We start from the raw sequence: 13,524 nt of genomic DNA, 5'->3' as shown, positions 1-13,524 counted from the left end.
TCCCTGTGTCTCTAAAAGCTTCTGTATATTATTTTATTATCTTTCCTTCTCCTTGGTTATTTTGAGCCTGTAAATAGTAAATAAATTTAGTAGTATTTTCAACCCTTTTCTCGTCTCCTTAATCCTTTTCTTCACATTCGTCGTCTTAGTCTTTTCCACATTGAGTATCTGTGGCGCGATACGGCCAACGTTTGGGTGAATCGGGTTTAGTCGGGGAACAACTGTTCGGTCGCGGAGCCTCCGCTCGGCAAACATAACATCCATATCCGCGGACCGTAACAATATATTGTCATGTTCCTGGCAATAAAAATTTCTCCAAAGAATGGATAGCCAATAGCGAGCTTTTAACTCTGAGGCGATGATCAAATGCGGATCTTACTGTATGCGCCGGAGGAAGAAAGAGAAGGGGAAAACTGAAGCGCTTACCTGTGGTCCCGCCGGCAGTTCCTGAACCTGCAGAAAATAAACTCAAACGAACCGGATTTAAAATGTACAAAAATAAACAGGTTTATTAAAATGGAATGCCGGGACAAAGAAAAGCGCGACGATAGATAAATTTCCTATATGGAGCGCTCCCACACACAGAACCAAACACAGACAAAAGGGATGGAAGAAATGGAATGAAAATAAAGGTGTGTGATTTATTGTGCACTTAGCTCTGATCAGCTCGTGGGGCCTTGTCAGTCTGCGAATGGCCCCGGAGACCCGTGCGCGCGAACACGCCTTGGCGCAAAGTCCGTGCGCGGAACCAGGCCTCAAGCGCACAGGCCCGAGCGTTTGCCCACACGTCGTGTCTGCCTGGAAAAACTGCAGCTCTCCGTCCGCGGCTCTTCCTCCTCACGTCAGACGAACAGGGGAATGAGGCGAATCATCAGCGAGCAGCCGTTCACCGTCACCCAGAACGCTCTCAGGCCACGAGGAGCAGGAGAACAAGCAGAAGAAGACCAGAGTGCAAGAACGACAATGGAGCAAGAGAGAAAATGCCGGTTTGAGAGTTCATTTATTCGTCGGATTGTGACGTGCTCGGTGCCTCTCCTCCAATACCCAGAGGCCACTGCTGCATGTTCAGCTCTCTACCAATCCACACGCAGTCCGCTTCTGACGTCATCGGTCGTACCTTGCCAATCAGCGCGTCCCTTCCTACCCCGGCCTTCCTGTTGGTAAACTCCTGCCCAACCACTGTCCTTCTCGGCGTGGCTCTCGGCCTGCTCGACCTTCGTGGCGATGTAGCTGGTGGTGTCCATCGGCAGTGCTCAGAACTGGCTTCTAGTTGGTTTTATTGTTATTTAGTGTAGTTAATGGGCATTTCCTGTGCGAGTGTCTATAGTGCCGTGCCAAAAGAGACGAAGGATAAATGACATAGGGATCGATGAACAGGAAATTACTTAACCTCTTCCCTGAGCTAAATAACATGCCCCGCCCCCTCGTGACGGGGACACATATACAACTTCATCCGACATTCGGGCTAAACAGGTCCTCCACTTATGACATGGTGGTGGTTCTTCTTCTTCACAACAGTCGGAGCATGCTACTTATACAAATCTACCTGGTCTAAAGTATCCCTGCCCCTAAAGTGTGTATATATATATATATATATATATATATATATATATATATATATATATATATATATATATATATATATATATATATATATATATATATATATATATATATATATATACAGTGGTACCTCGGCTTACGAGTGCCCCAACGTACGAGTTTTTCGGGATACGAGCCGTCGCTCGGGCGGTTTGTTGCTTTGGGATACGAGCCGAGATCCGATGTACGAGCTCAAAAAATTTATTTTTTTGAATTTTCCGGTTGTGGCTTCCGGTTCCGGTCACGTGGTTATCTTGCCGTGAAAGCATCTCTGCTTGGATATAAAACACGCAATCGTCGAAATACATTAGCGAGGAATCTCCTTGCTCCAGCCGGTGACGTCATCGGCGGGGATCCCCGCCTCCAGAGTGGCTGGTCACGTGACCGCCAAAGCGTGTCGCGCGTGCGGGTATAATGAGCTACACCTGTGGATCACGTGACCACGGAAGCACGCCTCGCTTGAGAGGCATGGCTTTCGGTTTGCGTTTTGCTTTATAAGGCGCGATAAATGGGCTTTTGAGTGTTAGCGGTTCATGGCGTTGACGGTTCATGACGGTTCATGGCGTTGACGGTCAAAAACCCATTACATCAATTTTACCAGGCACTGTACAGTAAGTACAGTGGACACCAAATGCACGGTGGAAGGCTAGAAGTAGAAGATCGTCCAAGACAAGTGAGAATAAGCCATACTTTGGAGATGACGTCATTCGCTGGTCCGATAACCAAAGATGTGGTATAAAAAACCAGGTGAGCTAACAATGCAGCAATGAAGGAATTCGGCCAAGGCACCGGCACACAACGACCTACCTACATCGAAAGACTCAATGCCAATGGTGACAGAAGCCAAGACGGCCGGCTTAAACACCGCCGAAAGACCACGGTGTACCAACTTACGATGCAGAACATCTTGCACTTAATATGATGACAACAGGTGCCATCCTCTGACGTACCATTACAGGTACAGGTACAGTACACGTGAGCACAGAGCAAAAGTTCACTGAAACCGAGATTAAGAAAAAAGAAAAAACACCTCGTGGTCCGTGCTCGATATCCGAGTTTCAATCTTTTCAAACACATGATGCTCTCGGTCACGGTATCTCCTGCGAGCTGCTTCTCCTTCAACCACACAAACAACAACTTCTCCATATCTTCATGGATAGAGGTCCAGTTTATTTCTTTACATTCTCTTGTATTATGTACAGTATATACGAGGTCGTGCTTGTTTATACATTATTTGTTATTTATAAAGTACATTTTTGTTATTTAAAAGCACCTAACAAAAAAAATTGGTGTTTTTTTTTTGAGGCTGGAACGGATTAATAGCATTTCAATGCATTTGAATGGGAAAATTTGCTTTGACTTACGAGCGATTTGGCTTACGAGCTCCGTCACGGAACGGATTAAACTCGTAAGCCGAGGTACCACTGTATATATATATATATATAAATATATATATATATATATATAATATATATATATATATATATATATATATATATATATTTGTATATTGCATATAAATGAATGCAAGTCCATCAGAATAACTTGAATTAATAAAAGACAAAAGACCAAAAAAAAACGAAATTGAAGAGCTGAATAGCATGTGTATCCTTGCTTCAACATGCAAAAGTTAGCACATATTTGGTAAATTGCAAAGCATGTAGTGGTGAACTGCATAAAAACAGGCATTGCAGATCGCTTTAAGTGTCTTATTAAAGCGCGGCGTTATGCGCGCTGCTTGCGAGCAAGGAGGAAGCGGACAAGCGGTAACTTTTAAGCGTCTTTATTTCAGGAGCTCACTGTAACACTAGCGCGCTCCGGGCTGCGCGCCCTGTGTATATCCTCAGGCCACGCCTACCCCTCGGGCGTCGCCGCCGCCCACTTGGTGCGCGGAATGATGTCACCACGCCAGTGGGCTTTCGTGTCCGCCACACGCGCCCCCCCAGAATTCCCGCGCACCTGGAGGGCCAGTTTGCGGGGCAGACGGATGACCCGGCCGAAGCGCCCCCTGGCGATCGGCGGCGTCCGGGGTGCAGGGATGCCAGGTGGGATGCCCCTGGCTGCCCCTGGGATGGGTGCAGGACCGGGGGGCGGTGTGGCGGTGGGGCTGGGCGGTGCCGGGGGTCTGCCCGCAGGGGGGCGGCCCCGACGCGGGGGTCGGGCCACTGGCGGTGGATGGTCCACGTCGAGGTGGGCCGGCTTGAGGCGGTCTACAGAAACGCGGTCAGGAGTACCGCCGATGTCCGGGTGAAGTGCTTCGCCCCGGTCTCCAGCACGCGGAAAGGCCCGTCGTACGGGGGCCGCAGTGGTGTCCGGTGGGCATCGTGGCGGACGAAGACGTACTCCGCCGTGCGAAGCTCCGGGGCGACGTGCGTCGGTGGGTGCCCGTGGCATGCCGTTGGCACCGGGGCGAACCTCTGGGCGGTCTCTTGCAGAGCGGAGCGCTGCTGTGCCGCGGACCATGGTGCCGTGGAGTCGGGGAGGAACTCGCCCGGCACCCGCAGCGGTTGCCCGAAGACCAACTCCGCCGCGGATGCGCGCAGGTCCTCCTTGGGCGCCGTCCGGAGGCCCAGCAGGACCCAGGGGAGCCTGTCGACCCAGCCGCCATCGCGGAGGGTGGCCCGGAGCGCGGCCTTCAATGAGCGGTGAAATCGCTCACACAGGCCATTAGCCTGGGGGTGGTAGGCCGTGGTTTGGTGCAGCCGGACCCCGAGCCCCTGCGCGACCGCCCCCCAGAGCTCCGAGGTGAACTGGGGGCCGCGGTCGGACGAGATGTCTGAGGGGGCGCCGAACCGGGCGATCCAGGTGGCGATGAAAGCCTGCGCGACGTCCGCCGCCGTCGTCGACGCCAAGGGCATGGCCTGAGCCTCCCAAAATTCGGGAAGTTTGATGAAGTTGGCCATGGCAATGGCGTCGTGTGTGGAAGGATCGCTCCGGCAGATCCAACGTCGAGGGTCACCAGTAAAGCGCGGCGTTACGCGCGCTGCTTGCGAGCAAGGAGGAAGCGGACAAGCGGTAACTTTTAAGCGTCTTTATTTCAGGAGCTCACTGTAACACTAGCGCGCTCCGGGCTGCGCGCACTGTGTATATCCTCAGGCCACGCCTACCCCTCGGGCGTCGCCACCGCCCACTTGGTGCGCGGAATGATGTCACCACGCCAGTGGGCTTTCGTGTCCGCCACATTATAAACATTGGAATGCTCTTTGCTAATGTCCATTGCTGCAGTTATTCAATGCTAAGCCCTACTGTGCTTGATTTGCCAATTTATCGCATGACGGACAAGCAGGATAGCCAATGGAGCACCCTCTAATAAATACATGGAGTCTTGGCCTTATAATTTTTCTCACTCTGTCAACCAATTCGTGGTGCAATTCCTGGTTTTCACCCCTCTGATACTTCGCCAAATATCAAGCATGAAAAAAAATCTGTGGATTGGAGAAATTAATCTCCAGACTGTTGCCAGTTCTTGTAACCTTGTTTCTACCTCCCGGAAATACTCACCAGCAAGTTTTTCCTTCCTTTGGCGAGTTTGCTACGAGATGTCATAAGTAATGGCTGAACTTTAGTAAAGTGATCCGACAATTCAATTGTATTTTTTTTTTTTTTTACTTTATCTTCTACGATCAGTTTCTCTTAAATAAATACTGATAGCTCAGTATCACCTTCAAAGTTGCCCATATTCAAGATATGTTCCTCTCACTGCCATTGTTAGTCTTTCTTGCTTGGCATGTTTTTGGGAAACTTACGAACACCTGTCGCCATGGTGAAATTCCAAGATTTTTTTTATTTTATATACACATAAATAAGATTCTTTCGAATGCTTCCCCATTTATTAATTTCGTATGCAGGCTGTGACTGATGGTTGCATCGTTTCCGGCTGTATTACTGATGCAGTGCCCCCTGTATGTTAGGGCAGAGATTTGTAATTTGTTCATGATGCCGGCGATATCTCACTTAATCTTTGTGAAGGACTCAGTCAGATATGCTAGCAGACGGGACGCCCAGTTTAACATCCATCCGAGGGACGGCATCCTGCACGCGTGGCACCAGGATGACAGTTTATAGCTGGGCCGAGATTCAAACCCATGCAAGACAGAGGCTAATGTGCATACCTCTAGGGTCTAGGCCATCCTGCCTACCCCTCATTGCCTTCTCCACCGAAGGTGGACGGAGGTTGTGTTTTCACCTGTCTGTTTGTTTGTCTGCAAACAGAATATCTCAAAAAGTTGTTGATGGATTCGGACTAAATTTAGCAGAGAGGTAGTGTATGTGACGAGGGCGAAATGATTAGATGTTGGTGAAGATCCGGAATCGGATCCGGGTATTAGAATATTTGAAGTGATTCTTCACCATTGGGAGATAGGGCCAAAAATGATATATAGTAGGATATCTCAAAAAGATGTGGACAGATTCGGACAAAACGTGGTAGAACAGTTGCATGTGTGACAAGGAACAATTGATTCAATTTCAGTGAACATTCAAATTCGGATCAGAGAATTTTTAAAGTGATTCTTCACCATTGAGTGATCGGACTAAAAACAATATACAGCACGATATCTCAAAACGTTATGGAAGAATTCGGACGATACTTGGTAGACAGGCTGGGTGTGTGATCAGGATGAATTCGATTTGTTTTTGGTGAAGAACCGGTCACGGATCTGAATACAGGATTTTTTTTTTAATTATCTCAGTGATTCTTCACCATTGAATTATTGGGCTAAAAGCGATATTTATTTATTTTTATGTTGAAGGCTCCAGTCATGGACTATATAGTCCTCATCGAGGCAAGGCCTTAAATATACAGACTGGGCATTTAATATGGAATTTTTTTTTTTCTTGACTTAGGTTTACTTTCTTAACTCAGTATATCAATCTGGTGAGTTTCTTTTACACTTTGGTGATTTATTTGTTAAAAGAACCATGTCACTGATTGTCTGTCGCAGCAAGAAGTCAACAACAGGATTATATCACAGGTGGCGTGGCAAAATGTACGGACAGGTGCATTTGACGATTGGCTTCACAGTCGGGTATACAAGGGTTGTTGCGTTCTGTATTAGTAGAAAACAACTGCTGCCCGTCTCCAAAAGTTATTGCCGCTTCCTCTGGAGATGGTCCGTCAACTCGACAATGCTGTTTGTCATGGAGTGGTGGCTTTACGAAATTACGGCGTGAAAGACCGTGCTATTGCTCGGCAGTATGGCATCACTCAAGGTCAGGTGTCAAAGATCCTGAAACGAAATGCTCAGAGGGGTGTCCCTACTCCAATACCGAGGCCAAGACATCCCCGCAGAACCACAAGGATGGATGATCGCCAGCTGCACCGGTTAGGCCGCAATGGCTGTACCAAGTCAGCTAATCGGCTTAGGGCTGAGTGGCAGCAACTGACAAATGTGCCTGTATCCAGAAGGCTAGTCAACCAACGACTGGTTCAAGCAGGCTATCATGCCAGGCGTCCCCTGAGAAAGCCACGCCTGACCAGACAACACCGCCAGCGCCGATTGCAGTGGGCCAGAGAGCACCGTCAATGGCAGCCAGGACACTGGAATCACGTGATCTTCAGTGACGAGTCTAGATTTCTGGTCTATCGTCAAGATCGCCGCGTCCGAGTGCGCAGACAAGTGCATGAAGCCTACAACAAAGATTGTATAGTGCCAAGAGTCCAAGCTGGAGGTGTTGGGGTGACCGTTTGGGCTGCTTTTCATGCAGGGGGCAAAACTGACCTGGTTGTTCTGAATGGAAACCTGAACCAGTTCCAGTACAGGGCCATTCTGGAAGAAGCATTGCTTCCATTTGCTCGTGCAGCCTTTCCAGGAAACTTTGTCTTCCAAGATGACAATGCACGGCCTCATCGTGCTCGCATGATCCAACACTTTCTTGCTGACCGTGGTGTAGAGCATATGGAGTGGCCTGCCATGTCCCCGGATATGAATCCGATAGAGAACTTGTGGGCAGAATTAACGCGTCAAATCGACCACTTGGACCAGCAGCCGACCTCTGTGCGTGAATTGCAGCAGGCTATTGTCACTGCATGGCAAGCAATTCCTGTCCAAACCTTGGCAAATCTCGTGAACAGCATGCCTCAACGTGTACGTGCTCTCCTGAATGCTCGTGGGGGTTACACGAAGTACTGAACTGTAATTTTACTGTCTGTAATCCCAGTCGTAATTTAACTTTTGTTTTTGTTAAAAAAAAAATTGGCTAATGTGCAAAATAAAGAGATACTTCTGGAAAACGTACAGAAGTTTAACACAGTACTGTCCATGAATTGAGTTCGATATCAGTTTACATCACTTTCAAGGATCAATGTATTTGTTTCGAAATGTCAAATGTGGTTTTTGTTTCTTTTAAAGGTCACATTAACAAAATCTAGAATAATTTCAACATAATTCCAATGAACTTTTGGTTCTAAGACAGCTTGAAAAGTAAGTTCACCCCCACAAAAAAAATATTCCATATTAAATGCCAAGTCTGTATATACCATGATGTCTCAAAAAGTTGTGGACTAGTTTTGAAAATACGAAATGGATGGGTTGTTCAGAAACAAGAACAAGCCGATTCAATCCTTGTTGAGGTCCAGATCCAGATCTGGCCTGACAGTGGGATATAAAAGGTAAACTGCTCAGTCTGGCGGAGGTATGCACTCTACTGAGTACTGTTCTAGTTTCCCAATGGAAAAATGGTTGCCAATGTGTGGTACAAATCAACACGCAGAATTGACCCGATGTATGACACATGGCCTTTACGGTGTGCTTTACTTGACATATGAGGACGTTTAAACAAAATCATGATATTTATTTAGCCACCGTTGGACTTGGTCCGAAACGGGAGCTTATGGATTGGGTCTCGTCAGTCCATACGCAATCATATCTCAGAGATGTATGGACCGATTTTGTTCATACTTGGCACAGAAACAATGCATGATAGTATAAATATGCACATCATTTTGTTTCGCGATGCAATCAAAGATGGCCGACTAGTTGTAAAAAAAAAACCCGATATTTTAGTTGTAAAAAAACCCGATATTGAAAACGTCCTCAACCATTTATCGGAGATGCATTTACCAATCTTGTTCACACTTGGTGAATGATACCTTAAATATTCACTTCTTTGTTTTGAGATCGGATTCAAGATGGCTGACTAGTGGCCATTTTGTTACTTTAAAATGCTCCCAACCATTTATCGGACATGCATGGACCGATTTTGTTCAAACTTGGCACAAAGACCATGCATGAGAGTATACATACGCAGAAGATTTTGTTTTGTAATCCAACCAAAGATGGCCGACTAACCGCCTTTAACTACATACAGCAAAATTACTAAAACCACGGGAGCTTTGACATTTTATGTCTTTTTCTCCTTGTTTATCTTTCTTTATCTTCGGAGACACAAAGCGCCCCTCCCTTTATATGGGACGGTTTCTCAGTATGCATCTTTAACATGGGGACTGAAAATTCGTTTCTCGGCTTCTACTGGACGAGATTGGCTGCAAATTTCAGAAGTAAATGCTTTGTATGTCCTGGTAATATGTTGCAAATTTCAGCAACGTCCGTTTCCGCATTCTTGAGTTTTATTAAGAAAACCCTCAAATTCACGTTGGTGTCTGTCTGTCTGTCCGTCCGTCCTTCCGCCCAAAATGTGTTGGCGCTCATATCTCAAAGGCTATACATTGAAACTAGCTGAAACTTGGAATATACCTCTGCCAATACGTCTAATTAATAGCTTTCAAAACAAATTTCCCCTAAGTGCCATCGTTTTTGCTTTAACGTTAAATATATATATATGCATTTTTTTTAATCTATTTTTTTATACTAGCTTGGTTCGCCTCACCACGCATTACAGAAGAACGGGCTTGTTTTAGATGAGGCTAATGACTGTACCTGAGTTGTTTTTGCAAAACACCTTACATGATTTACACCAGTCATAATATATACAATTATTTTGCACAAATGTATTTGTAGTGTTTGTGATATTACATTTTTATAAGCAATTTAGGTTGAAGATTTAGGTTGAAAAAATACAAAAATTTAAAAAAAAGAACCCCTCAGCACGTACATATGTGAGGGGTAGGTCCAGACTGGAAGTTTGGGACGATTACGCCTCACCACTCCGTAATCCAAAACACCACACCACCACGTAATTCAAAACACCTCACCACCACGTGATTCAAAACACCTCACCACCACACAATTAAAAACACCTCACCACCACGTAATTAAAAACACCACCACATAATTAAAAACACCTCACCACCACAAAATCAAAACACCTCACCACGAAATTAAAACACCTCACCACTACGTAATTAAAAACACCTCACCACCACATCATTCAAAACACCTCACCACCACGTAATTCAAAACACCTTACTTTTTCATGAACCTTACATTCAAAACACCTTACATTCAAAACAATGAACCTTACTTTTTCAAGTCTTTTATATCGTCTTGAATAAAGTCTTGTACATTGAACAAATGCATTTTGTTCGTATTTTGTTTGTAGCAACCAAGTAATGCTCTAGAAATGTTCATATAAAGGGGTGCCTATTTGATTCATACAGCTGCATGAAGAAGTAAATCTATTTTAACCGATATATGTACGGTGCCCCTTTATATGAACTTTTCTAGAGCATTACTTGGTTCCTCCTCAGACCACAAGGGTAGTCCAGCATGCACACGAGATTTTTTGAATGCCCCTTCTTTTGTATTGTTTGGCATTTTCTACAAGCTATGGAATATCCCTTCTTTTCTATACTTTGCCACATGGCACATCCCATATAAAGGGGCATTTTCTATGCCCCTGGCATTTTCCCCAAGAATCTGTTTATTTCTTCCACTCGTTTATTACTCCCAAAACTTAGCTCCTCCATGAGTCTTGACTTCATATACCAAAAATATTGTTTATTTGTTTTACTTCCTTTATTTATTTGTTATTTAGCTTGAATACTCCACTTACTTTGCTTGATATCTTTAAATGCATATAAATGTCTCATTATGAAGAAAATATCGCCTTATTGAATTTTACTTTTTGTGTGTGGGGGGGGGGGGGGGCACCATATCTGGCCCCAATCACCTGCATGATATTTCCCATTCATAGAATTCATTGTTCCTCAACATATAATATTTCAATGTTTGCTTCATTACTCCTGCCAGGGAGTAATGCATTCGTGTGTGTGTGTGTGTTTGTTTTTTTTGAACAAGATATCTGGAAAATTTCTGAACGGATTTGGATGAAAGTTGGTGGGATGATTGCCCTTGGGATAAGGAAGAATTGATTCGTTTTTGGTGAAGCTCAGGATATTATTCCGGGTCCAGGAAAAAAAATTGGGAATTTCTTTGGGAATTTCTTTTTTTGTTTTACTGCATTAAAGCTTTTATTCTTATTCTTAAATGATGTTTTTCTCCTCCAATTCCGAGATATATCAAAATACATTATCTGACAGTTAGGGCCTACTTTGTTTTTCATTTATTGTTTTGGGGAGAGGGGATGTTAAACAAAACGTATTATTCCAACTTGTTTGTTCATTTATCTTCATTGTACATTTCTGGAGATATGGATGCAAATGTCAAAATTGATAATGATAAGATGTTTGTGAATTTTTTTGTGAAATTTTTTATTTGAGAAAATAGAATTATTTTTTGATATAATTATTTTTTGATTCAATAGAATTTTTTTTTTTTTGGGAAATAATTCTTAGTTTGTGAAATTTCATCAGTGTTTAACTTGAATTTAATGTCCTGATAATCTCGACATTCTTTTTCTGCAGCCCTGTTGAAGAACCATCTTCTGATTTGCCAGGCAAGGAACTTTGCAATGAACACTCAGCTCAAGCCTCTTCCATTGTTTCAACTGTGATTCCAGCCCCAGTTTCACTCCCGGATACGACCCTAACTTTGGTACCAGAGCCACTTCTAACTCCAGCCTCAAATCAAATGTCAACAGCAGCTCCCAACGAAACAATTAGCTCAGTTTCAGTTTCTACTTCGCACTCTGTCATCGTCTCTAATCCAGTTTCAACTCCCACTCAAACTGTCTGTTCAGGCATTGCTTCAGCCATAATCACAAGCTCATGTCCAGCATCAATATTAGCCACAAGCAAAACCTTAAGCCTGGCTATGGACCCAACTCTGGCCAACATTATGCCATCGACAGTGGCACAAGAAGACATGGTTTCACAAGGGCTACCTGTTGCTACAGAGTCAGGACAACCATTAACTAGATCTCCAGCTCCTGCAACAGCCCCAACACATCCTCTGATGTTTACTGGTATGCAGTTTCATTATATTTATTTAATACCATCAAGCTAAAGTGCACCTAAATGTATGTTTGATAATTTTATACTTTTTATTTAATGGGGCCTTGAGATATCAGAGGAACAGGTTGAGATGGTTTGGTCATGTGTTGAGGAATGAAAGTGACTGGTTGAGAAGAGTGATGGAAATGAATGTAGAAGGAAGTAGAGGACGGGGAAGACCGAGAAAGACTTGGCTAAAGGTGGTGGAAGAAGAAATGCGGGCAAGGGGGTTAACAAGGGGAGATGCAGAAAATAGGGCAAAATGGAGAAGATTGTCATGGGGACCGCAAGGCTAACCCCCGCTCTAGCAGAGAAAATGGCCTTTAAAATGCATGTTGTATTTGGCTAGTCATACACCAGCCAAAAAAGTTAGTCATACACTAGGTTTTTATATATGCATATACAGTCACGTGAAAAATTAAGTACACCCCATGTAAAGTTTTGACTTTTTCAACATATTTCAACATACAGCTATTTGATCTTCATTTCAACAATATTGATAGATAAAGGTGATATAATATAACAAATATCATGAAACATTTACATTTTGAAGTCCATTGTATAATTTAAATAAACATAAATGCAAATTTCGCATGTGGAACGTTTAATACTAGGCTAGTCTGAAATGTTTCAAGGATAACAGGAGGGGAGGGAGTGGGGTATGTGGAGAGGCTAGTGGGGCAAATATATTTTATGCCATGGCTGATAATCTCCACTGTTTTTAAATACAAATTTCGCAAAAACTTTTCCTTCCTTCTTTTTCCCCGCGTGAGTGAGAGGGCCCTTTGTCTGGATATAAGTTAACATTGCTTAAGTGCCTGCTCTGTGTCTCTTCGGATCATTGTACAGTAATAATAAACCGTGTTCTTCCTCTTATTTGACCGTTCCCGTCCTTCCCATCCATTGGCCTAACATCGTACGAATAAAACCGCTCGAATTGGGTTCCATAAAAGTAACGGCACGAGTCACGTGATACGCACACCGCTCGTGCGTTCTCGATTAGCGTGGCTTGTGCGAGGTCCGGTCCCCGTTTTCGTGGCAGCGTGGGTCAAAGGTACGTGCGGCGTCGACCCGGTACCCTTTTTCACGCTCGCTGCGGAAGTGGCGATTCGGCCTCGTGGACACGAAGACCCAAGGGGAAAAAGGGGTTTAATCTCCCCCCTTTGTAACGTGGACGGGCTTCGGGAGATCCGCAACAATATACATGTATATACATATATATGTTTATACAAAAAACGTTCCACAGAAGGTTATTATATTTCCTTTTCGTAAAATATGCAACTGTAATGGTTACTAAATGCTGTCCCCCTGTCATGTGACCAGATCTTCATCTCTGATTGGTGGACGTTTGTGAGGGACAGACATACATACAAACACTGTTCCAGACAGCATTGCACTACGGGCTACGCCATAATAATGGGTTTCATAAATAATCAAAAGGGATAGGGACATAGAAACGATAAATCATTCTTGTAAATATTTTCAAGTGTTTATGTTCGTTTGTGCTTTTGTACGTATTCTTTCACGGCTGAACCGTAGTACCTGGAGGCCCCAAATTATGGGTGGAGGTTCTGGGTAAAGTTTTAAGCTACCACGCGTTGGGCTTGATGTCCGTTTTGAGGCTACTAAAT

The 13,524-nt window shown here is 44.4% G+C and overlaps 2 protein-coding genes across 4 annotated transcripts in view; one reads left to right on the top strand and one right to left on the bottom strand.

Moving 5' to 3' along the window:
- Positions 1–13,524, bottom strand: part of CENATAC (centrosomal AT-AC splicing factor) — a 480,847-nt gene that overhangs the window by 285,017 nt on the left and 182,306 nt on the right. The window lies entirely within an intron of this gene.
- The window catches only part of LOC137438652 (uncharacterized), a 138,197-nt gene that overhangs the window by 75,898 nt on the left and 48,775 nt on the right, over positions 1–13,524 (top strand). For all 3 annotated transcript variants that reach the window (XM_068133878.2, XM_068133877.2, XM_068133879.2), the window contains exon 9: positions 11,366–11,865. In XM_068133878.2, the coding sequence (XP_067989979.2) occupies positions 11,366–11,865 (500 nt within the window). The remainder of the gene's footprint in view (positions 1–11,365; positions 11,866–13,524) is intronic.

Source organism: Myxine glutinosa, chromosome 13 (genome assembly GCF_964187855.1).
Source record: "Myxine glutinosa chromosome 13, kmMyxGlut1.1, whole genome shotgun sequence".
Classification (NCBI taxonomy): domain Eukaryota; kingdom Metazoa; phylum Chordata; class Myxini; order Myxiniformes; family Myxinidae; genus Myxine; species Myxine glutinosa.
Note: the sequence above shows the minus strand (reverse complement) of the source record. Positions and strands in the feature narration are given on the sequence as shown.